The sequence below is a fragment of the Lissotriton vulgaris genome, chromosome 2_1, assembly GCF_964263255.1.
Source record: "Lissotriton vulgaris chromosome 2_1, aLisVul1.2, whole genome shotgun sequence".
NCBI lineage: Eukaryota > Metazoa > Chordata > Amphibia > Caudata > Salamandridae > Lissotriton > Lissotriton vulgaris.
In genome coordinates, this window is record NC_141687.1 from 387877197 (window position 1) to 387899751 (window position 22555).

The 22555-nt window shown below is 49.0% G+C and overlaps 1 protein-coding gene across 1 annotated transcript in view; it reads left to right on the forward strand.

The window, feature by feature from the left end:
- The window catches only part of AOX1 (aldehyde oxidase 1), a 504603-nt gene that overhangs the window by 467850 nt on the left and 14198 nt on the right, over positions 1-22555 (forward strand). The window contains exon 31 of the mRNA XM_086955224.1: positions 14978-15092. Coding sequence (XP_086811350.1) covers positions 14978-15092 — 115 coding nt within the window. The remainder of the gene's footprint in view (positions 1-14977; positions 15093-22555) is intronic.

Genomic DNA, 22555 nt, shown 5'->3' on the forward strand with positions numbered 1-22555 from the left:
GTCACATGCGTCTAAAGAGTCCTCTGCTGAGCCTTCCTCGTTGCCTAGGCCTTTGAAGATTTTCCTACCCAGAACAGCCGGTTTAGTGACAGAGAAGAACACACCCATTCCCTCAGATAAGATTTCTATTCTAATGAGTCCTTCTTGGTCAACGATCACATCATAATCCAGACTCAGCTGACAGCTCATTTATAATTCCCTTATCCCCAAAGCCTTCATCATGAAGACCCCTGCCCTAGAAGTATATTTTGAGATGCGAGTAAAATATGCTTCTGTGCAAGTGTTGGTTTGCGAAGCCCTCAATAAAAGAGCTTCCCTCATCAGCAAGAGAATCTGGTCTGTGTCCTAAGGCCTCCTCCCTGAGTGCCTCTTCAAGTTCCTCAAGCCAGGGGACCTGGAACCTCACCTCAGTTATTCTAGGGTGTAGCTGCTGGGGCGTCGGGGCTCCCTGCCCTGCGGGCTTAAAGGGGTTTCTCCAGTACAATATATTTGTAAAGCCCTAATTGCGTCACGTGTTACAAATGTATCTTGTGTCTCCCTCCCAACAGTACCAATATTCTCTCTCACAACAAGGGTCAGAGGAAGGGATAGAAAGAGCCAGGGAGGTGGGGACTGGGAGGGGACAAAAGAGAGTGGGAAATGTATACAACGAATATACATTCCTCGTGGGAAGGGGCCTGCCTGAAAAGAAGCAGTAAGAAACAGTGGCGTAGCTAGGGGGTTGTCCACCCCGGGGGGCACACGTTTTGGGGCAGCGGCCTCCCTCAGCTATCATCTGCCGACAGTCTCGGGGCAGCAACACCCCGCTCCTCAATGCGTTTGCCACAAGGGGGCGGCAAAGGCGAAAATACTCGACATCATGTACACACAGAGCTGTGCATATAATGAGGGGACCCGGGCCCCTCAGCCTGAGTTGTGCGCTCCACTCAGCCTCTCACAGGACTCCTGTGAGAGGCTGAGCTGAGCGCACAACTCAGGCTGAGGGGCTCGGCCCGGGACCCCCTCATTATATGCACAGCTATGTGTGTACATGCCGATGACAGGACCGACGCAGGTGCAGGCAATAAATCAAAAATGTGTAATTATGATGATGAATCAATCATCATCATGATTACAATTTTTGATTTGGTGCGCTGTGCGCATGGTGCTCGCGGCCAGGCCGGCAGGCCGCGATTAAAGTTGGAGAACTGAACTAAGCTAATGCAGCAGGCTGGTTGGCTGCTTTGTTCTTTCTCCTACTTTAATCATGCCCTAGGCATGGGATGGATTAATATTAGTGATCAGCAATTGCTGCAACTTTGAGGAATTGGGCATGGAATCTGTAGGCTGCACCAAGCTATTTGCAGACATACTTTATTGTTGTAAATCACTGTCAGAGCCATAAAGGCCATCATTGTAGTACAACTTTACACGGCGGTGCATCCTGCAAACCTGACCCCATGGTGTCCATTGAAATTGCCATATCATGTGCCTTAGTGATAACTCCTAACAGTGAAATCTACTTATTTTTGACTAAAAACCCAGTTGTGTTTAAACCTTGGAGATAATGGTATGATCTCATATTTGTTTGCACTTTGAGGAGCAAAGGAATGTGAGGCTGACAAACGTGATGTAAAAAAAGTTGTCTCTTCCTTTGAATCTGCCGCAGTTTACAACAAGTTTTGAAATGCTGACTCAGAGGCGTCCACGTTTGGTCCAGGAAGGCTGGATCCTTGGCTGGTGTTGGGATAAGCACAGACTGTGTAATGCGTTCCATTTCAGACTCGGTGGATGTGCATTTATCTCATGTCCATTACCTTAAAATGTCTCTATGACTATGGACCTTTTGGTTTAAGTGTTGCCTGCTGTCAATATTGGGACGTACAGGTAGCACAGTTGTGCTCTGTCTGGCATGCATGTTGCCCCATAGGTGGCTGAAGCGGAGCCAGTCGGGGGTGTAGAGATGAAAGGAAGAAGAAAAGACAAATGCGGACAAAAAAAGGAACAGTGTGATCTCTCTATCTCTCTATCTCTTTCTCTCTCTCTCAATCTCTCTCTTTCTCTCTCCTTCCATCTGTCCCCCCTCTCTCTCTATATCCCTCTCTCCCTATCCCTTTCTCTATCCCTCTCTCTCTCCCACTCTCTCTGTCTCTTTCTCTCTCGCGCCCCTCTCTTTCGCCCTCCTTCTCCCTCCCTACAACGCTTTCTTTCTCTCGCCCCCTCTCTTGCTCGGTCCCTCTATCTCTCTCTCTCTCTCCCTCTCCCTCTCTCTCTATTTCTCTATCCGCCTCTCTTGCTCCCTCACACGCTCTCTATTTATCCCTCTCAATCTCTCTCTATACCCATCCCTCTCTTGCTCTCTCACCCTCTTACTCTCTCTCTCCCTCCCTCTATCCCCCCTCTCTCTATTCCCATATCTCTCTCGGTTCCTCTCTCACTCTCTATCCCTTTCTCTCTATCCTTTTCTCTCTATCCCTCCCTCTCTCTCTTTTCTATCCCTGTATTTCTCTCCCCCTCTCTCCTTCTCTCTCTCTCTCCCCCTCCCTCTCTCTCTCCCTCTCTCCCCTCTCTACCCTCTCTATCTCTCCTCTCTCTCCGTCCCAATTCCTTTCTCTGCCCCCTCTCTCTCCCTTTCTCTCTCTCCCTTTCTCTCTCTCCCTTTCTCTCTCTCCCTCTTTTGCTCCCTCCCTCCTTCCCTCTCTCTCTCTATCCCTCTCTCTCTATTTCTCTATCCCTCTCTCTCGCTCCCTCACGCGCTCTCTACTCATCCCTCACTCTCTCTATACCTATCCCTCTCTCGTTTTTTATCCTCATATCTCTCTTGGTTCGTCTCTCACTCTCTATCGCTTTCTCTCTATCCTTTTCTCTCTCCCCCTCTCCCTCTATCCCTCCCTCTCTCTCTTTTCTATCCCTGTATTTCTCTCCCCCTCTCTCCTTCTCCCTCTCTCCCCCTCCCTCTCTCCCCTCTCTCTATCTCTCCTCTCTCTCCCTCCCACTTCCTTTCTCTCACCCACTCTCTCTCCCTTTCTCTCTCTCCCTCTCTTGCTCCCTTCCTCTTTCCCTCTCTCTATCCCTCTCTCTCTATTTCTCTATCCCTCTCTCTCTCTCGCTCCCTCACTCGCTCACTACTTATCCCTCTCACTCTCTCTATACCTATCCCCTCTCTCTCCCCCCCTCTATCCCCCCTCTCTCCCTCTCTATCCCCATATCTCTCTTGGTTTGTCTCTCACTCTCTATCCCTTTCTCTCTATTATTTTCTCTCTATCCCTCCCTCTCTCTCTTTTCTATCCCTGTATTTCTCTCTCCCCCTCTCTGTCTCTCTCCCTCTCCCTTTCCCTCTCCCCCTCCCTCTCTCTATCTCTCCTCTCTCTCCCTCTCTCTCGTGTCCCTCTCTCTATCCCTCCCTCTCTCTTTCCACCCCTCTCCTTATCTTTCTCTCATTCCTCTCCTTCCTCTCTCTCATTCTCTTCCTCTTTTTCTCCCTCTACTTCTCCCTTTCCCTTCTTCTGTCTCCCTTTCTTTCTCCCCCTTCCTTCCCCCCCTCTCTCTCCTCCCCACGTAAAAACATAGCCAGACCAATTGCCACAGTCAGTGCTAGTTCATGCTCCCAGTGTTTCTATACAATATTTTTTGTCAATGAATGTATTATACAGACGTCTTCATTTGTTTTTCATGAGTCTTCAGACCTCTTGGCGGATCACCATGTGGGGGCTGGTCTCACTTTTACTATTTTCTCTCTGATTCACTACTATCTGTCTATTTTTGGTGCTCTGCATATAACTGGGTGGGTAACCTGATGTTCTTTAAGGTCATCATCTACTATTTACTGTGCTTTGAAAGTTGATACAATTTGAATATGTAATGAAAGATGATCTGTAACATTCACCATTTTGGTCTGTCATTTTCCAAAATGTTCTTGTGGGGAGAACCCCCCCAAACCCCGCAAGTGGCAGTCGGGCTCGCTCGCTGCGCTCGCTCACTACGTGCCGGACGGGGGCTGGTCTGGCAAAATTTGCCAGGGCTGCTTTCAGTTCCCAGTCCGGCCCTGATAATGAATAACTTTATACCATGAGCTTGTCTGACCTTTATTACTCTCCTGAGAACGTAACTCCGCCATGCTGCCAATAATCAAATGAATCCATACAGGAACAGCTTTTCTGTGCCTCCAGGACGGCTCCCAACAAGCGGGTGTCTATAAAGGCAGAACAGTGCGCAGGCCGCAGAGCCGGACTGGGAACCCAAAGCAGCCCTGGTAATTTTGACAGACCAGCCCCCACCCCTGGAGGGGGGGAGGGTACAAGCGTCAAGCACTGCTGTTTGATAAAACCGCCTCCTGGCACTACCGCCTTTGTTACTGGGGGCTGATATTGCTGCATTGCTGCAAACCAGGCCCCCTATAATAAAACCGGCCCCCAGCACTCCAAAACCGGCCTCCACCTTTCCAGCCTCCTGGGCAAACGCCTGATACCTGCTACGGTCAGTCCTGCCCTGGCGTGCTGGCAATAACACTGTCATCTGTGAAGTGAAATCATGGGTCCCTTTTTTATTTCTAGGACAACCAATGTTATTGAAATTAAAGAGGGCCAATAGTGTTCGCTTTGCAGGTTTTTGGGCAATGCAGCTGGTCCTGAGTTCGGAGCACAAATGGTGCCCCCAAAGACTGGTGCCCAGTACGAGGGTATCGGTCGTACCATCCTAAGGCTGCCACTGGTTATACATACGGAACATGTGAAGATATAGAAGCAAAATGATTTTGTTAATGCTAACTTAGTAAACAGAGAAACAAGTGAGGCGATCCAAGAAAACATTCATCTGCAGAAAAGGAGCAAAAATCAGGACCAAAAACCATCTGAGTTGGGTATTCAACATGACGAAAAGTAGGGGATTCCAAAGCATTGTGACGCATACTTCTCAGACCAAATTCTCCTTATTTACGAATTAGGCAGGGAATGATTGAGAAGAGAGCCATCTTAAACTTAGAAGCTAAATAGCATAAAGATCATCTTGGTTTGTAATGCATACAGGGCTAACCACACCCACCATACGGGGAAACCTGTGTTATCTCTATGTTTGACCAGCACCAGAAAAGAAACGTTATGTGGAACACCCTGCCCGCTTTCCACCTGGCATTTCTGATCCTCCGCAGTCCCTCGCTCTGCAGCTAAAATCCCCAGTCTTATGTTCCTCAATTATATACTCTCTAAGCCAATTTTTTGGGGAAAAGAAAACTTTGTGATCATGATGTAAGGTGAGAGACTTAACATGAGCATTCCCTTGCACTCTCATGTTAAAATCTAAAGCTATTATTGAATGTTCACATATGTCTATGATCATATATGGCCTCCAGGCAGGCAGAGCAGAGCGAGGGGTTGGTCACACGCTCATTTCTGCTTTGGACTCTTTCACACCACAGTTATTACGCGGCCCTCTGCCTTGACCTAAGGTGCTACAAGTACTTTCTCATTTGGGTTAATATGTGAAAGGGTGCTTATCTGTAGGTATAATTGACCTTTTATTACCCCATGAGATCATTAAACATAACCCAGATATTATAGATTCAGACACCCCACCCTGACTAATCAATCAATCAATCAATCAATCAAAACACTTGTATAGCGCGCTACTCACCCGGGAGGGTCTCAAGGCGCTTGGGGGAGGGGGGCCACTACTGCTCGAATAGCCAGGTCTTGAGTTGTCTCCTGAAGGCGAGGTGGTCCTGGGTCAGTCGAAGGTGGGTGGGGAGGGAGTTCCATGTCTTGGCCGCCAGGTAGGAGAAGGATCTGCCTCCGGCGGTGGCTCTTCGGATGCGTGGTACGGCGGCAAGGGCGAGGCTAGCGGACCGTAGCTGGCGGGTGGGCGTGTGGAAGGTCAGGCGGTCGTTGAGGTACTTGGGGCCCAGGTTGTGGAGAGACTTGTGTGCGTGGGTGAGGAGTCTGAACATGATCCTCTTGTTGACGGGGAGCCAGTGCAGTTTCCTCAGGTGGCTGGAGATGTGGCTGCGTCGAGGGATGTCCAGGATGAGTCGGGCGGAGGCGTTCTGGATTCGTTGTAGTCTTTTCTGTAGCTTGGCTGTGGTTCCGGCGTAGAGAGTGTTTCCGTAGTCCAGCCGGTTGGTGACGAGGGCCTGGGTGACCGTCTTCCTGGTTTCGATCGGGATCCATCGGAAGATCTTGCGGACCATGCGAAGGGTGTGAAAGCATGAGGAGGAGATGGCGTTGACTTGTCTGGTCATCGAGAGGGAGGAGTCCAGGATGAAGCCCAGGTTGCATGCGTGGTCTGTCGGCTTGGGGGCGGTGCCCAGGGCTGGGGGCCACCAGGAGTCGTCCCAGGCGGAGGGTGATGGTCCAAGGATGAGGACTTCCGTCTTGTCTGAGTTCAGTTTCAAGCGGCTGTTCTTCATCCACTCTGCGACGTTTTTCATCCCTTCGTGGAGGCTGGTTCTGGCGGTGTCGGGGTCTCTGGTGAGGGAGAGGATCAGCTGTGTGTCTTCGGCGTAGGAGATGATGTTGAGGTTGTGTTGGCGTGCGATGGCTGCGAGAGATCTCATGTAGACGTTGAAGAGGGTGGGGCTGAGTGATGATCCTTGCAGGACGCGGCAGATGACTTCGGTGGCTTCGGAACGAAACGGGGGGAGGCAGACTCTCTGTGTTCTTCCAGCGAGGAACGAGATGATCCACTTCAATGCCTTCTCTTGGATGCCGGTGTTGCTGAGGCAGTGTCGAACGCGGCGGAGAGGTCCAGGAGGATGAGTGCCGCTGTTTCCCCGTAGTCGAGAAGGGCTCGGATGTCGTCGGTGGCTGCGATGAGGGCGGTCTCGGTGCTGTGGTTGGCTCTGAAACCGGACTGCAAGGGGTCGAGGGATTCATTCGTCTCGAGGAAGGCGGCAAGCTGTCTGTTGGCGATCTTCTCGATGACTTTGGCAGGAAAAGGGAGGAGCGAGATAGGGCGGAAGGTTTTGAGGTCGGTGGGGTCCGCTGTAGGTTTCTTCAGTAGGGCGCTGAGCTCGGCATGCTTCCAGCTCTCCGGGAAGGTGTCGGTGTCGAAGGAGGTGTTGATGATGTCTCGGAGTTGGGGTGCGATGGTGGAGTCGGCCTTGTTGTAGACGTGGTGGGGGCAGGGGTCAGTCGGGGAACCGGAGTGGATGGTGTTCATCGTGCGGGCTGTGTCTTCGGTGGTCATTGCGGTCCAGGTGCGGAGGGTCGTGGTGGGGTGCGTTGGTTCGACGATTGGGTGCGAGGATGGTGTGCCGAAGCTGTTGTGGATATCGGCAATCTTGCGGTGGAAGAACGAGGCGAAGGAGTCGCAGAGGTCTTGTGAGGGGGTGATGTTGTTGTTGCCGGTGCTGGGGTTGGAGAACTCCTTGAGGATGCTGAAGAGTTCCTTGCTGTCGTGGGCGTTGTTGTCCAGTCGCTCCTTCAGTGATTTCTTCTTGGTGGTGCGGATGAGCTGGTGGTGCTTGCGGGTCGCGTGTTTGAGGGCGGACATGTTGTCAGTGGTCCGGTCGAGTAGCCAGGCTTTCTCGAGGGTGCGGCAGGTCTTTTTGGAGTCCTTGAGTTCGTCGGTGAACCAGGGGGCCTTCTTGCCTCTGGGTTTGCTGAGAGGGTTCTTCAGTGGTGCGAGGTCGTCGGCGCAGGCTGTCAGCCATTGCGTGAAGTTGCGGGCAGCTTCGTTGGGGTCCAGTGTGCTGGCAGGTGGATTCTGGCTGAGGGAGGTGGTGAGCTGGTCGGCGGTGATCTTGCTCCAGCTTCTGTGGGGAACCTGTTGCGGGTGGTGATGGGTAGTGGTTTTCCTGAAGCTGAAGTGTACGCAGCTGTGGTCGGTCCAGTGAAGTCCGGTGGAGTGGTTGAAGGTGATGTGCTTGCTGGATGAGAAGACGGGGTCAAGCGTGTGGCCGGCGTAGTGGGTGGGGGTGTTCACCAGTTGCTTGAGTCCGAGGTTGGCGAGGTTGTCCAGCAGGGCGACGGTGTTGCGGTCCTTGTTGTTCTCCAGGTGGAAGTTGAGGTCCCCTAGGAGGATGTAGTCGACGGAGGGGAGGGTGTGTGGGCTGATGAAGTCCGTGATGTCTTCGCTGAATTGTGTGCGTGGTCCCGGGGGTCTGTAGATGAGGGTGTCTCTGAGGGTCGTCTTTGGGTCGGTGTGGATCTGGAAGTGGAGGTGTTCGGCGGCGGTGAAGGTGTCGTCGGCGTCGGTCGTGATGCGGATGGTGTTCTTGTGGACGATGGCGATTCCTACTCCGGTCTGGTTGACGTGGTCCCTCCTGATGATCTTGTATCCATCCGGGATGGCGATGGCGATGTCGGGGGCTGAGGAGGCGTTCATCCAAGTTTCAGTGAGGAACGCGGCGTCTGGTGATGTTGTGTCGAGCAGGTTCCAGAGTTCGACGGCGTGTCTGTGGACGGGGCGGGTGTTGAGCAGGATGCACTTGAGGTGTAGGTTGCTGGTGCTTGGCTTGGCGGTGCGGTGCAGGTTCGGAGGCAGGTGAACTTACAGGTAGTGCAGGTGAAGAGTCCGTGGAAGCGTTTGGGAGCGGCTCGGCAGCAGGCGGGGTTTTGGCCGGTGTTGAGTGCATTGAGGGTGGCGGCGTCGTAGGTCCTTCAGTTCGTCTTGCGTCGGTGGGGGCCAGGGGTCCTGGCGCTGGGCGCGGACAGGCTTACCTTTGGCGCGCCTTCGGCGCACAATCGGCGCGCCCACTGCGCGTACGCGCGGTTGCCATATATGGCAAAGTGGGAGGGAGGGAGGAGCAGCTGGGAGGCGGGAGCGGGGAGGGCACCGAACAGAAAGAGGGAGTGGCCGATGGACGGCGGCGGGAAGCGGGGAGCGGGGTGGGCACAGGGGGCTGAACAGCAATGCCGCGAAAAAAACACACGCACAAGGAAGAATACAGAAAGGCAATTCCGGGTTAAAATAGAGGGCAGTGATAGGCACACGTGGAAGGAAACAGTTAAAAAACAGAACTAAAACCAAAACAAGGTTAATACAGAAGGCAGAGACACAAGCACGCAAAATGCGGCGTAGGGGCGGGGAGCACGGAGACAGTCACAGCGAGGCTATGGGTAAGGGGCACACACACAGCTGGTGGCCATGCGGCGCGGGGGTGTCCTGAGAACAGGTCACTAAGGGTAGGGACACTTGATTCAGTTGGTCCTGAAGTGAGGCCACAAATTCCTTCTGGACCACTCGGACGTGAAACAGGTCAACCTTTTAAGCACTTAAGCACACAAGAGATTGTCATGCTTTGTAACACTTCCCTGACAATCCACACTCACCTGCTTTATAACCTTGCCAAGGGGAACCCCAGATTAAAAGATCTTGCGGTACCCCTTAGGTAGTTCACAACACACACTAGCATATCCCCACACACCCGCATGCATATTCACGGCTAAAAGAGAAGATGTCCGTTAAAGAGCCCTCTTGCCTGGCCCATGGGGCATTGCAGAGTCGGCCCCATGAGGAGCTGAGCCCGATGATGAAGCATGACACCCACATGGGTGTGTGAGGGCAACAGCTTCCAATAAGGAGGATCCCCTCACTTCATATACATTCCAACCGGACATCGTCTTGTAAGGGACAGCTACCCTCCTTTTGTGCAAATATGGTCATTTAGGAACATAACCAACCTTTTATGGAGGGTCATACGATGTCGAATGTTTGGTTTCTTGGGTATATTTTCCGCTCTGGTGATGCTTTCTAACAATGCAGCTGGGTTTTAGGGATGTCGGCAGCACTGGATTTGACCTTTTTTTCTCCTTGCAGCCATGCTCATTTTGCCTAATTCTTATTCACTGAAACGTGTTAGCCAATGAGTACAGTTTCGCTAGATATGGGAATACATCTGGTCAATATTTTTTCTTTTTTGTTTTTTATTCAATTAATGCCTCTGAAGAAGTGTATAATGCGATATGTATTGAGCTGATAATTTTGGATTTCATAACCTAATAGAGAAAAACAGGAGAATTCATAATTTTACAGATATTGATAATGTTCTATCAGTGCAGCAGAGAGCAACCACTTTTTTTTAAAGGATGCATTTCTATAATATACAGATACACATCTGAAGCCAGCAGCCACAGCCAGTTTACAGTGGAATATGGATACCAGATGTGTTCTGTGATGTTGCTGTTAGATGTCAGGTCACCTCACTAGTGCACCAAATAAAAAAAGTAAAAATAGTTTTTAAATCTCCGAAGTTATTTTTGAAATCACATTTGTACAGGAATGCCCCCGTAAGTTGTGAGCCTACACCCTTAGCACACCACTGAGCACATATCTGAAGAAGAGCATCCTGGTTCAATTCCCACTCTTGCACCTCCTCTGGTAATCGGCTCCGTTGCTGTCTTTCCTACTCAAAGAAGACCACTGAGGGAAGCTCTTTGTTTTAAAGCTCAACACCAGGTCCATCACTTCTGCACACTGCATTCTTGACGATACACGGGTGCTCTTGGCGATATGTGGAGCTCTATAACAGAAGGGACTACACAGCCAGACAAACCGCACCCTACTACAGCAAAATTAAGTGCTGCCATTTCTCCTGTCAGGACTTAGTTCCACTGATTACTAGATCATCCAGGGGCATCCCCCTCCCATATCAGAGACTTTCATCACCAAGACATTCTGCAGCAAAGAGGATCATGCCAGCAGACACTTTTGAAGGTTTTGTCTCCATCACACCCATTATTGAATGTGTAAGCCTACATGTCTGGAGACCAAAGTGAGGTCTGCCGGGTCTCCCCAGAACTGATTCCACTTCTGTGCCATTTTTACTGAAGGGGTCAAATTTGCAACATTGCCTGTGGTACTAGTAATATGCAAGATGTGAAGAGGGACCGCAAAGTCATGGATATGAAAGAATCAGTGGCTGGAAAAGCTGAATCAAGGACAAGATGTTCTGCCCTTGCTCATCTGATTACACTGTTTACAACAGTTCTTTATTAAAGACTTTACGATTGTATCAAAGGGAATTTGACAAAGTTCAGTGAGAAATTCAGATCATGCCATCGTTGCAAGTGTCTTGGAGATGCAATGCCCTTACTGAGTTGTTGCCTTCACTATCCATTCACCAGAGATACAGAGATCCCCTCCCTCTGAAGTGTGCTGCCTAGGTGGCCACTCTTAAAGCAGATGTAAGTCTCAACAGCAGGACACAAAGAGCGAGTGCACTGCAGCCACCACGAAACTAAGGAACTTGCAGGAACATTTCTTTGGTAGAAATGGAAGTAGGCACCCTGAAGATCGAGGGACAATATTGAGTATTCTAGGTTCACGATTTCTAGTATCAATGCTAAGGAGACCTTTCTGCACTTTTCCTTTCCATGAATCAATTCAGGAGTCACAGATCCCAGGTGGAGTGTAAGCCCCCACTATTCTTAAGCACCAAGAAATCCCTGCAATAGAACTTCTTCCCATGTTACCCACATGGCACTACCTAAATAGTGTATTTCTGGACAAGAGATCTCAGATCCTGCTGCAGAAGAGGGTCTACTAAAAGGGAAATCCAGTGGAAAGAAGAGGACGGTCTTTGAGAAAGGCAATACTTGATGATTTGAGACCCACTGATCAGAGATAATCACCTCTCAGCATCTTAAGATCAATCAATCAATCAATCATAGACATTTATAGAGCGCTCTACTTACCCGGAGGGTCTCAAGGCGCTAGGGGGGGGGGGGGTGCTGCTACTGCTCGAACAGCCAGGTCTTGAGCTTCTTCCTGAAGGCGAGGTGGTCTTGGGTCAGGCGCAGGTCGGTTGGGAGGGAGTTCCAGGTCTTTGCGGCCAGGTAGGAGAAGGATCTTCCTCCTGTCGTCGCTCTTCAGATGCGGGGGACGGCGGCGAGGGCGTGACTGGCTGATCGGAGGTGTCGTTTGGGAGCGTAGAAGTTGATGCGGTTGTTGAGGTAGCTCGGGTCTTGATCGTGGAGGGCTTTGTGTGCGTGGGTGAGGAGACGGAAGGTGATTCTCTTGTTGTCCGGGAGCCAGTGCAGGTCTCTCAGGTGTCCGGAGATGTGGCTGTGTCGTGGGACGTCGAGGATGAGTCTGGCTGAGGCGTTCTGGATCCGTTGGAGTCTCTTCTGGAGCTTGGCGGTGGTTCCGGCGTAGAGGGTGTTGCCGTAGTCCAGTCGGCTGGTGACGAGGGCCTGGGTGACCGTCTTCCTGGTCTCGGTGGGGATCCACCGGAAGATCTTACGTAGCATGCGCAGGATGTTGAAGCATGACGAGGAGACGGCGTTGACTTGTTTGGTCATGGAGAGGGAGGAGTCCAGGATGAAGCCCAGGTTGCGTGCGTGGTCTGTTGGTTTGGGTGCGGTGCCCAGGGCGGGAGGCCACCAGGAGTCGTCCCAGGCAGAGGGCGAGGATCCCAGGATGAGGACTTCCGTCTTGTCCGAGTTCAGCTTCAGGCGGCTGGTCGACATCCACTCGGCTACCTCTTTCATCCCTTCGTGAAGGTTGGCTCTGGCGGCGGCTGGTCGTTGGTCAGGGAGAGGATCAGCTGGGTGTCGTCGGCGTAGGAGATGATGTTCAGGTTGTGTTGGCGTGCGATGGCCGCGAGGGGGCTCATGTAGACGTTGAAGAGGGTTGGGCTCAGCGAGGATCCTTGGGGTACGCCGCAGATGACTTCGGTGGCCTCTGACTTGCCATCCTGCTGCCTATGGGCGAAGCATGGCATCAGGAGGGATGGAAACATATAAACACATGGTGGGTGCAACAGTAGAAGTCATAGAGTGAAGGTAAATTGGCTTCCTCTGTCACTATCCCTAGAAGAGTGCATGAACTGTTTGGCCATTGGGATAGCTCAGGATGCAATGGCAGTGCGGATGTTACAGAGCCCTTTTAAAGGCCTACATTTTAAAACTGGGTTTACAAGATTAAGAAATCCCAATAGATTTTCCAGTTGACTTTCTCTGCATACATTTCTTAAGGTACTCATTCTCAAGAAGGAGACAAAATTAATCAAACAGCATAGTCATCTTTTTACTTTCTACATAAGAAGAAAACCAGAAGAGTACATCCAGGCATAACTGTGCCGGAACCTCTGAGAGCACATGGATCATGCTACTGCCTTGACTGTATTGTTTTTCTTAAAAGTTCCAGTGCTGTGACGTACTCATGCCAAACCTCTCCCTTCTCTTGACATTGACTGTGAGAGAAAGAGCTGATATGGACTTCCTTGACACCCTCCTCCTAGTATTGTGCTGACCTCTCAGATTATCAATATTGGTGCAAGTGTTAAACCGTGGAGACCCATTGGTGTGATTTTGGCCAATCATAATGTCTGACTGTAATGGAGTCCTAAACATTGGAATCAGGATTGCACATAAATATATTAATGGCGTGTCGAAGACCCGCCAATTCCACTCTTGTGGACTATTGAACGATATGATCTTTCTGGAGATTTGACCCCAACCAACTTTCCTCAACAATGTTCTAGTGGGTCTACAATAAACTATTCATGAAGAGAAAGCGGAAGTAGGAATCAGACTTTTTAGAAAGGGTGAAGTGTCTTCTCTCTTTGAAACAGGTTCTTTGCATTCATGGGAATTCCTGACTCTTTTTTGAGCCTGATTCTGCACAGGATTCCCCAGTGCTGTTGTACTAATTCAGTTGTTCCTCCACATAGAAGAACAACTGAAACAATCTTACAGTGTTGTTACGCTGGTCACACTTCTGATACTTCTCAAGGGAGACTTAACTTTATCTCTTTTGGGTACATTTGTAAAGCCTTACTTTCTTCAAGTCCTTCTGAACGATTCGATTACCTTTTTGAAACAGTTTTACAAGATTATGAGATTCACAAGGTGTTTCTACAAAAAATCTGATAGCATATCATTGGAATCCAGACAGTTGTTCTTACTGAAAACTGGTTTGTCTGAAGATTTACACTTCACCTTGTCCCTAGAGGAAGTTGTCACAACTGCAGCTCTCTTCTGTTTTGGTATCATGCATTCAATTATAATATAAGGTCAGCAGAGTACCACAATCCAAATCAGGTGCTGCTGCTGGAGAACCATTATTACAAGTAAGTAACTTTCTCCTGCTCCCCGTTTCTGTCACATAATTATTGGCACAGATAATTCAGGTAGTAAAACGACTAATAGAAAAAAAAATATTTGCAAACTCACATTTCAATTATATAATCAAATAGTAACCGTATTGTACTTAACAGTATTAAAAGACACATGGTTGATGGACAGAATGCAGAACAAATCAAAACATTCACCCCCAGTCAAGAGATCTCGGTTAAATCCATCATTCTTTTGCTCACTATGCCACCCCAGTTTAGACCTGGCCATCTGTAAATCAGTCTAGACCCTGTGCCTCATGGGAACAGTCCAGCCCGAACTGCCAAGCCAGGTCCTCCCTGGACCGGAAACAAGCATCCTACAACCGGTTTCGGGGTTTCACCCCTCTTCAGCCAGGTTTAGCTTGAATCCAGTGGTACAGTGAGCCCGGAACCCACGTCTGGGCATACCCAGCGCACTTAGAGCGATGAAGCAAAAGACACATGGCTGATGGACGGAATGCAGAACAAATCAAAACATTCACTCCCAGTCAAGAGATCTGGGTTAAATCCATGATTCTTTTGCTCACCATGCCACCCCAGTTTAGACCTGGCCGTATGCAAATCAGTCTTGACCCTGTGCCTCATGAGAACAGTCCAGCCCATACTGCCAAGCCAGGTCCTTCCTGGACCAGAAGCAACCCGGATATGTGTGAATGGGTGTGAATGTTTGCATTGCCCAGCATTCTGTCCATCAATTGTTTCTTGTACTTAACAGTATTGTCTGCTCTTGACTGAGATCCAAAGTACACCTAAAAACATTTTGCTTTTTATTTTACACCAGTTTAGTCCTAATCTTGTTCACCTACTAAGTTTGTAAAATGTCAGCTTGATTTTCGGCTGGAGATGCAGTTGCTGAGATTCAAACCGATGGCTCTGTAAGAGAAGCTATACTGAATCAAGGGTAGTGCTCTTGTTTATTCAGTTACTATTGTTTCTTCCTTCCAGAGGGTATGGCAGAGAGATGGACTGGGAGAAAAAGCAAGGTCACATGAGCGAGTATTATGTCTTTGGAGTGGCTTGTTCTGAGGTCGAAATTGACTGTCTGACCGGAGATCACAAGGTAAATAATATTTAAAATGGCTTTTTATCTCTTCTTAAAAAACAGAGCTGACAGTGCAACTGGCGACATTATAAGCACACTATGACTATTGAAAGATTTCCACAGGTACACTGCCTGTAATAAGATTGCCTCCTTTGCCCATCAAAGCTCGGTGATCACTGGCTCTCCTTCCCTAACATGGTGCTTCACAGTTCCTCTTTACACTGGTTCTTCTGACTCTAGACCACCAGATGTTATGTTATATTGATTTGTATAGCACACTAATGACCCGAGAGGGTATCCAGGCTTCTTATGTTACTGATGGACAGTATCTGTTGCAAATCTATGAAATATCAGTAAGGTGATATTGCTTTAGGGTACCTCCGGGGCATCTGGAGCTTTACTCTCCATTCTATGGTTCACATGGATCGTTCTATTCCAGTTTTGCTCAGATTCTCCTTCTTGGCCACGTATTTCTCCATGCAAGCTGCCGGTAACCCACATTACTGAGGTGCCATGCCATGCCACGTGGAGATGCTGTTTTTGCAAACTCCTAACCTCATTACTGCTCACTTACAAGCCCTGGGGGTACAGAGCAGATCAGTGAGTCTTGCAGAGCTTCTTCAGTGAATAAGTACTCACTTCTGCCACCCATTTTTCATGTTCTGTTCATGCTGGGTTGGGGCTGGGTCGAGTCTATCCCATGGCACGGCGCGTTATTAAAACCAGTGAGTTATCTGTAGAAGAATGAGTGCAGGACCAAATGTTTTGGTTAGAAGTCCGAGGCTGGTGCTTTTGAATGTTGAAGTGTTGAATAGCGTGGATTCAACCTCATCCCTTGTTAATCCACCTTGAGACACTCCCTACCTATTTATCTCGCTGTTGCAACTCTTTTTCATCCCTCCTTTCTATCTTTGTCACAGATTTCCCATCTTTTTCCTCTTCCTTTACCCCTTTCCTGCCTCTCTCTCTCTCTCTCGCTCTCTCTTTTGTTCTGGGTTAAAGTCTGATGATGAAAAATAAGCACCGGTCTCCTAAAATGAGTGTTGTTGCGTCCCACCTGCAACCACCAGCTCAAATTAAACACTGATGCCAAATAATAATGGAATTATCTTAGTTATTTAGCTTCTCTATGGGCTCTGTGGTTGAGAGATTAGAAGGGGTACCCAGTCAATCTAGTGGATATCAGTAGGGGATCACTCCCTGCAACAAATCCGCTCCAGTGGTGGAGCCTCCAGTGTAAAATAAGGGCAGAATGGTTTGTTGGACCTCTCTCCACGCTTCTTAAATGTTTCAGTACAAGACCATCATTTTAGCAATGCCCTTTAGAACTTATTTCAGCCAGAACATGGAAATGCCAGATTCTGGAAATGCCGTGACTTGTGACTGCATGCATGAAGATATGCTGCCATGCTCCCAGGTTTCTTGTGAACCACGGAAGAAATGTAAATAATATGTGTTTCTCACTAGGGTGTCTCTTGCATCCCATATTAACCGCACCTCATCTGACGGTATGATCGTGATGCTTAAAGAGCATCAAATACAGTACATAAAGCTTTGTATTAAAACAGTGAATTGAAAAATAACCATACAATGTAGGAGTAAGTAAAGACTACAACAAAAATAAATGTGTTGCATAACCCTCAAAAACTGCTTCAGGAGGAAGAGTATCTGGGAGCCAATGGAAACGAGCATTGGTAAAGTGAGAGCTATTGACTTTGCCAATGTCTTTTAGCCATGTTGTACAGAAGTAGTGTGGTATAGAATGGAATGATGTGAAGTTGAGTAGCATAGAGTAGAGTGGAATGGAGTGGGGTGGCACGTAGTAGAGTGGAGTGACATGGAGTTAAGTGGCATGGAGTAGAGTGATATGGCGTAAAGTGGCATACAGTAGAGTAGTGTACAGTAGAGTGGTAAAGAGCGACATAGAGAGTGACACAGTGGAATGGGCTGAAGTAGATTGAGTGGTGTTGAGTCGGGTGGAGTAGAATGGCGGAGAGTGGAGTGAGTTGAGTTGAGTGCCATAAAGTGCCATTGTGTGGAGTGGTGTAGAGAGGAGTGGCATAGAGAGGAGTGGTGTAGAGTGGAATGGTGTGGAGTGGAAATGGTGTAGAGTAGAGGGGTGTACAATAGTGCATTTGTGGGTGTAAGTTACTAAAGCATCAATATAGACAGCAGGTAGGGTGAAAGCAACATAAATAGGATGCTATATTCCTGTGTTAAAAGTAGGAAAGCACATTACACGTCCAGGAATAATACCAAAAAGTTTATAAAATAGAAAAATCACTAGTGCGTTGCAAAAAGATAAGGAAGCACACAGAAGAGAAAGAACACAAATTCTCGGTCCATGCTCCATAGAGTAGCTATCACAGGAAAGGAAAGGAAACCTACGTGAGCTAAGCAATAAAAAGATTGGAAATAAGAGTGACAATGAAAACAACAAATGGTATACTGTGTGTGGTCTTAGGCCCATTGAACTGTAAACAATATGTGTCGCAGTGCAGCACAGTGCATGAACTGCGTAGACAAGACCTAAAAATGTTCCATTAAAGAAAGAAGGGGAAGGAAGGCCAGGAGTCGGGTGCCAAGATGCAGGCAGACGTGCTTGGCTGAGGCTCTGTGATCGGGCCAGCACTTTGCCCGTTTTCAAGCGCCGTTCGGAGCTGCAAACCCATCCCACCAACACCGGACACCATGCTGAGTCCGCGGAGGTGCCCGAAACCTGGCCAAGAGGGGCACAATCTGTGAAAACGGCGAAACGTTTGGGCTGACGGCCGGCGGGGACAAGATGGCCCCCGCCGGCCACTGAACTCGGAATTGTAGCGGGGCAGCCGCAGCGGACTCTTCCGACGCCGCCGGCTTCTACCGCTGTTTCGGAGCAACACTGACTCTGGCGTGGCTCTCCGGGACTGTTCTGGAGCCCGGACGGCGACCGAACGACCCCCCTGCTCCTCCGCTGCCGGGACCTAAGATGGCGTCCCGGTCCCGCCTCACCTCCTGACTCCGGGGCCGGGGCCTCCTGCGGTGATCCCCATTCAGCGGACGGCCGGTGAAGAGCCTACTCCCTCAATCCCAGGCAGAAGGGATTACTGACATACACCGGGAGCCGCTCGAGCAGGGTTATTGCCTGCTCCAAGACTGCCTGACCTCAAAATGGTGCCCGGAACCCGCGCTGCCTAGAACGACCGAGACTGCGGCTCGGGAGCCGATGGTTCGTGTCCCGGGTGAGTCATTGGACTTTTGGCTGAGGGTGGGACTGCTTAAAGAACCCCCGCTGCTCCTAAACGGACGGCTGCGACGAGGCACACTAAATGGCGCCTGACCTTAACATGGCCCCATAGAGACCTGAATTGCTCCTGGCATCGGCCTCCACACTTAACTGACAGAGCGATATACGGGCACCCCTGCATGGACTCCGAGGTGCCCTGTTCGCCGACGGCCCTGCGGAGCAGCCTGGGGCGCAGCACCAGCGCAGAAGGGTTCCCGGTGCCCTCCCTGTATTCGGCGGTACCATACTCCAACGCACCAAACACGTTACCCCTCACACCTCGCAGGGGGCACACCACGGGAACTGTCACACGAAAGCCCCCCGCGACGCCCTGAATACTGGCACCAGCACACACGGACGAACCCAGTGCACAGTCCAAGATGGCGATGCACCTCCTGGGCTCCCACCTTCTCTCCTGGACTTCTCGACTTGCGTGCCATCCTGAATGACACTTTGCTGCTGTTTTCGGACAGTTTTCGCTGGACTCTAGCCTTTCCCTTCACACCTTGCATCCCACCCACCCCTCCTCTATGCTGTGACTGCATCTTTGACCTATTGCAATAATGCTAAGCTTTGGTATTCGCTGAAGTCCTTACACCATATACCACCCCTATGCGTCTCTTAGAGTTTAACCAGTCATTTCCCTTCCTATGTGTATGTAGTTGATTCTTATCACTAGCGTTTGCAGTGGACCTTTGTACTCTCCACCACTCCTATTTGACCCTTAGAGTATTTCCAGTCATATCCCTCCTGTGTAGATAGAAGATAACTCTATTGACTAGTATCCTATGTGATTTTTAGATTGTATCCATGTGTATCCCCTCCCTGTGTTTAGAGATATAGCTTTAACGACTAGTCGCCTGTGTGACTGTTGGAGTATAGCCAGGTGTATCCCTTCCCTCGTGTGAAGAGATAACCCTATTCACTAGAACAAAAAGAAATGTGTTTCTTATGTAACGTAACTGATTCTATGTAAAGTGCTTTGATAACATGTAACGGAACTGGTGCTATGTAAAGCGCTCTGATAACCTAATCGGTTCAAGTTCCCCCGTGTGAAGAGATAACCCTATTCACTAGAACAAAAAGAAATGTGTTTCTTATGTAACGTAACTGATTCTATGTAAAGTGCTTTGATAACATGTAACGGAACTGGTGCTATGTAAAGCGCTCTGATAACCTAATCGGTTCAAGTTCGCGCTATATAAAACTCTAAAAATAAATAAATAAATAAATAAAAATAGTTAAAACTGAAGAAAAAATAACAGGCATCAGTAGAGCCAATAGGTCTTACCTAAGCAAGAGCTTTGCCAATGTGTTTTAGCCATGTTGTAAACCAGCATGGCTGCAGTTCAGTGTGGCTAAAGGTTAGTGACCTAAAGGAGAGTGAAATGGGTTGGAGTGGAGTGGCATTGAGTGGAGTACAGTGGTGTAGAGTGGAGTGGCGTAGAGTGGAATGGAGTATAGTAGCATGAAGTGTCGTGGAGTGATGTTGCTGTGGTCGCTGAGTGGAGAGTCCTAGAGTGTAATGGAGTTGCATAGAGTGGTATGGAGTGTCGTGGAGTGATGTAAAGTGATGTAGAGTGATTTTGACATGGTCATAGATTATCGTGGAGTGACAGAGTGGAATAGAGTGGCATGGAGTTGATTGTCATGGAGATGAGCTTAGAGAGGAATGTCATAGAATAAAGTGTGGTGGAACGTGGTTACAGTAGCATAGAGTGTAATGGAGTGGAGTAGATATGAGCGGCATAGAGTGGAGGGCCGTAGAGTGTTGTGTAATAGAGTGGAGTGGAGGAGAGTGCCGTAGTGTGGAGTAGCGCGAAGTAGTGTCGTAATGTGGAGTGGTGTCGTAGTGTGGAGTGGTGTAAAGTGGAGTGGCATAGAGTGGTGTAGAGTGGAGTAAAGTGTTATAGAGTAGAGTAGAGTAGAGTACCATTGAGGGAAGTAGAGTGACATAGAGTAAAGTGGCATAGACTTTTGTACCGTGGAGTGGCGTAGAGTAGCATAGAGTGTTGTGAGGTGAAGTGGAGTGGAGTGGAGTGGAGTGTCATATGGTGGAGTGGCATAGAGTGGAGTAGAGCGGCCTAAAGTGAAGTTGCATAGCTTGGCGCAGAGTAGAGTATAGTGTCTTGGAGTAGAGTAGCATAGAATGGAGTAGAGTGGCATAGAATGGAGTAAAGTGAGATGGAGTAGAGTGTCTTAGAGTAGAGTGGAGCATCATGGAGTGGCATAGAGTGGCCTAGAGTGATGCTGCATAGATTGGAGTGCCGTGGAGTGTCATAGAATGGAGTAGTGTTGTAGAGTGGCATGGAGTAGAGTGAAGTGGAGTAGAGTGGAGTAGAGTAGCATCGAGTCGAGTGGAGTAGGGTGTCATGGAGTGGTGTAGAAAGTTGTGAAGTAGAGTGTTGTGGATTGGCATAGGATTCAGAAAAGGGGGTGGTGATGAACAGAGTGTCTGAATTGAGCAGACCACTCTTACCCAGTCCAAAGATCAAGGCTTGATCCATCACCGTTATTTATCTCACTGCCCCATCCCAGCTTAGAACCTGGCTATAGGCAAATCAGTCTGTCCCTGGCCCAGTGCATCATGGGAACAGGGCAGACTAAACTACCAAGCCAATTCTTCACCAGAAAGGAGACAAGCTACCGGGGACCGGTTTCTGGCATTTCAGCCGTCTTCGGCCCGGCTTGCTTGAATCCTGATGGAGCAGTGAGAAAGGGACTCATGTCTGAGTATACCCTGCCACACCTATAGTGGCCAAAAACGATTCAGAAAAGGGGGTGGTGATGAACAGAGTGTCTGAATTGAGCAGACCACTCTTACCCAGTCCAAAGATCAAGGCTTGATCCATCACCGTTATTTATCTCACTGCCCCATCCCAGCTCAGAACCTGGCTATAGGCAAATCAGTCTGTCCCTGGCCCAGTGCATCATGGGAACAGGGCAGACTAAACTACCAAGCCAATTCTTCACCAGAAAGGAGACAAGCTACCGGGGACCGGTTTCTGGCATTTCAGCCGTCTTCGGCCCGGCTTGCTTGAATCCTGATGGAGCAGTGAGAAAGGGACTCATGTCTGAGTATACCCTGCCACACCTATAGTGGCCAAAAACGATTCAGAAAAGGGGGTGGTGATGAACAGAGTGTCTGAATTGAGCAGACCACTCTTACCCAGTCCAAAGATCAAGGCTTGATCCATCACCGTTATTTATCTCACTGCCCCATCCCAGCTCAGAACCTGGCTATAGGCAAATCAGTCTGTCCCTGGCCCAGTGCATCATGGGAACAGGGCAGACTAAACTACCAAGCCAATTCTTCACCAGAAAGGAGACAAGCTACCGGGGACCGGTTTCTGGCATTTCAGCCGTCTTCGGCCCGGCTTGCTTGAATCCTGATGGAGCAGTGAGAAAGGGACTCATGTCTGAGTATACCCTGCCACACCTATAGTGGCCAAAAACGATTCAGAAAAGGGGGTGGTGATGAACAGAGTGTCTGAATTGAGCAGACCACTCTTACCCAGTCCAAAGATCAAGGCTTGATCCATCACCGTTATTTATCTCACTGCCCCATCCCATAGAGCAGAGTGGCATAGCAGAGGAGAGTAGAGGGTGTGGCAGCACACTACCTACAGACCACACATTTTCAATTGTAATGACTATTACATTTGCACAGACATACAGTTTTACTGCTGAAACTATACAGCGCACAAATAATGTGTGGAAATGGCATCACCTAGTGTATTGACTTGTTTGAATGGTATTCAAATATTTGTGTCCAGCGCACTTCAGAACTGCGAAAAATTGTGCTTCATTAGTGCTTTCCGATATCTGATATATTCTGAAATATTTGCACAGTTCATTTGCAGACATTTAAATTTTGTTGTGTGCTAGGAAAAAATAACATTTTGCAGCCTTCCTCCAGCACACCTCAATCCCCAGCAAGATTGTGACATAAATCCTTTGGCTTTGAAGTCAGAGAAAGAAAGGTATACACCACACTTACTCGGAAAAGTGATTTCGACATTTGACCTCTGCCTTTGAATGCACAGCAAATGTGTCAAGATAAGAACAAAATGTAAATGCCTGTTTACAGAAAGTGAGTGCTGATGGTAGAATACAGTAAACATGCTACGCTGTTCAATAGGGATACAAGGCATACTGGGCAGCATAAAACAAATAAAGACACTAAATAGAAAGCAGGCAAATGTGAGTTGCAAAC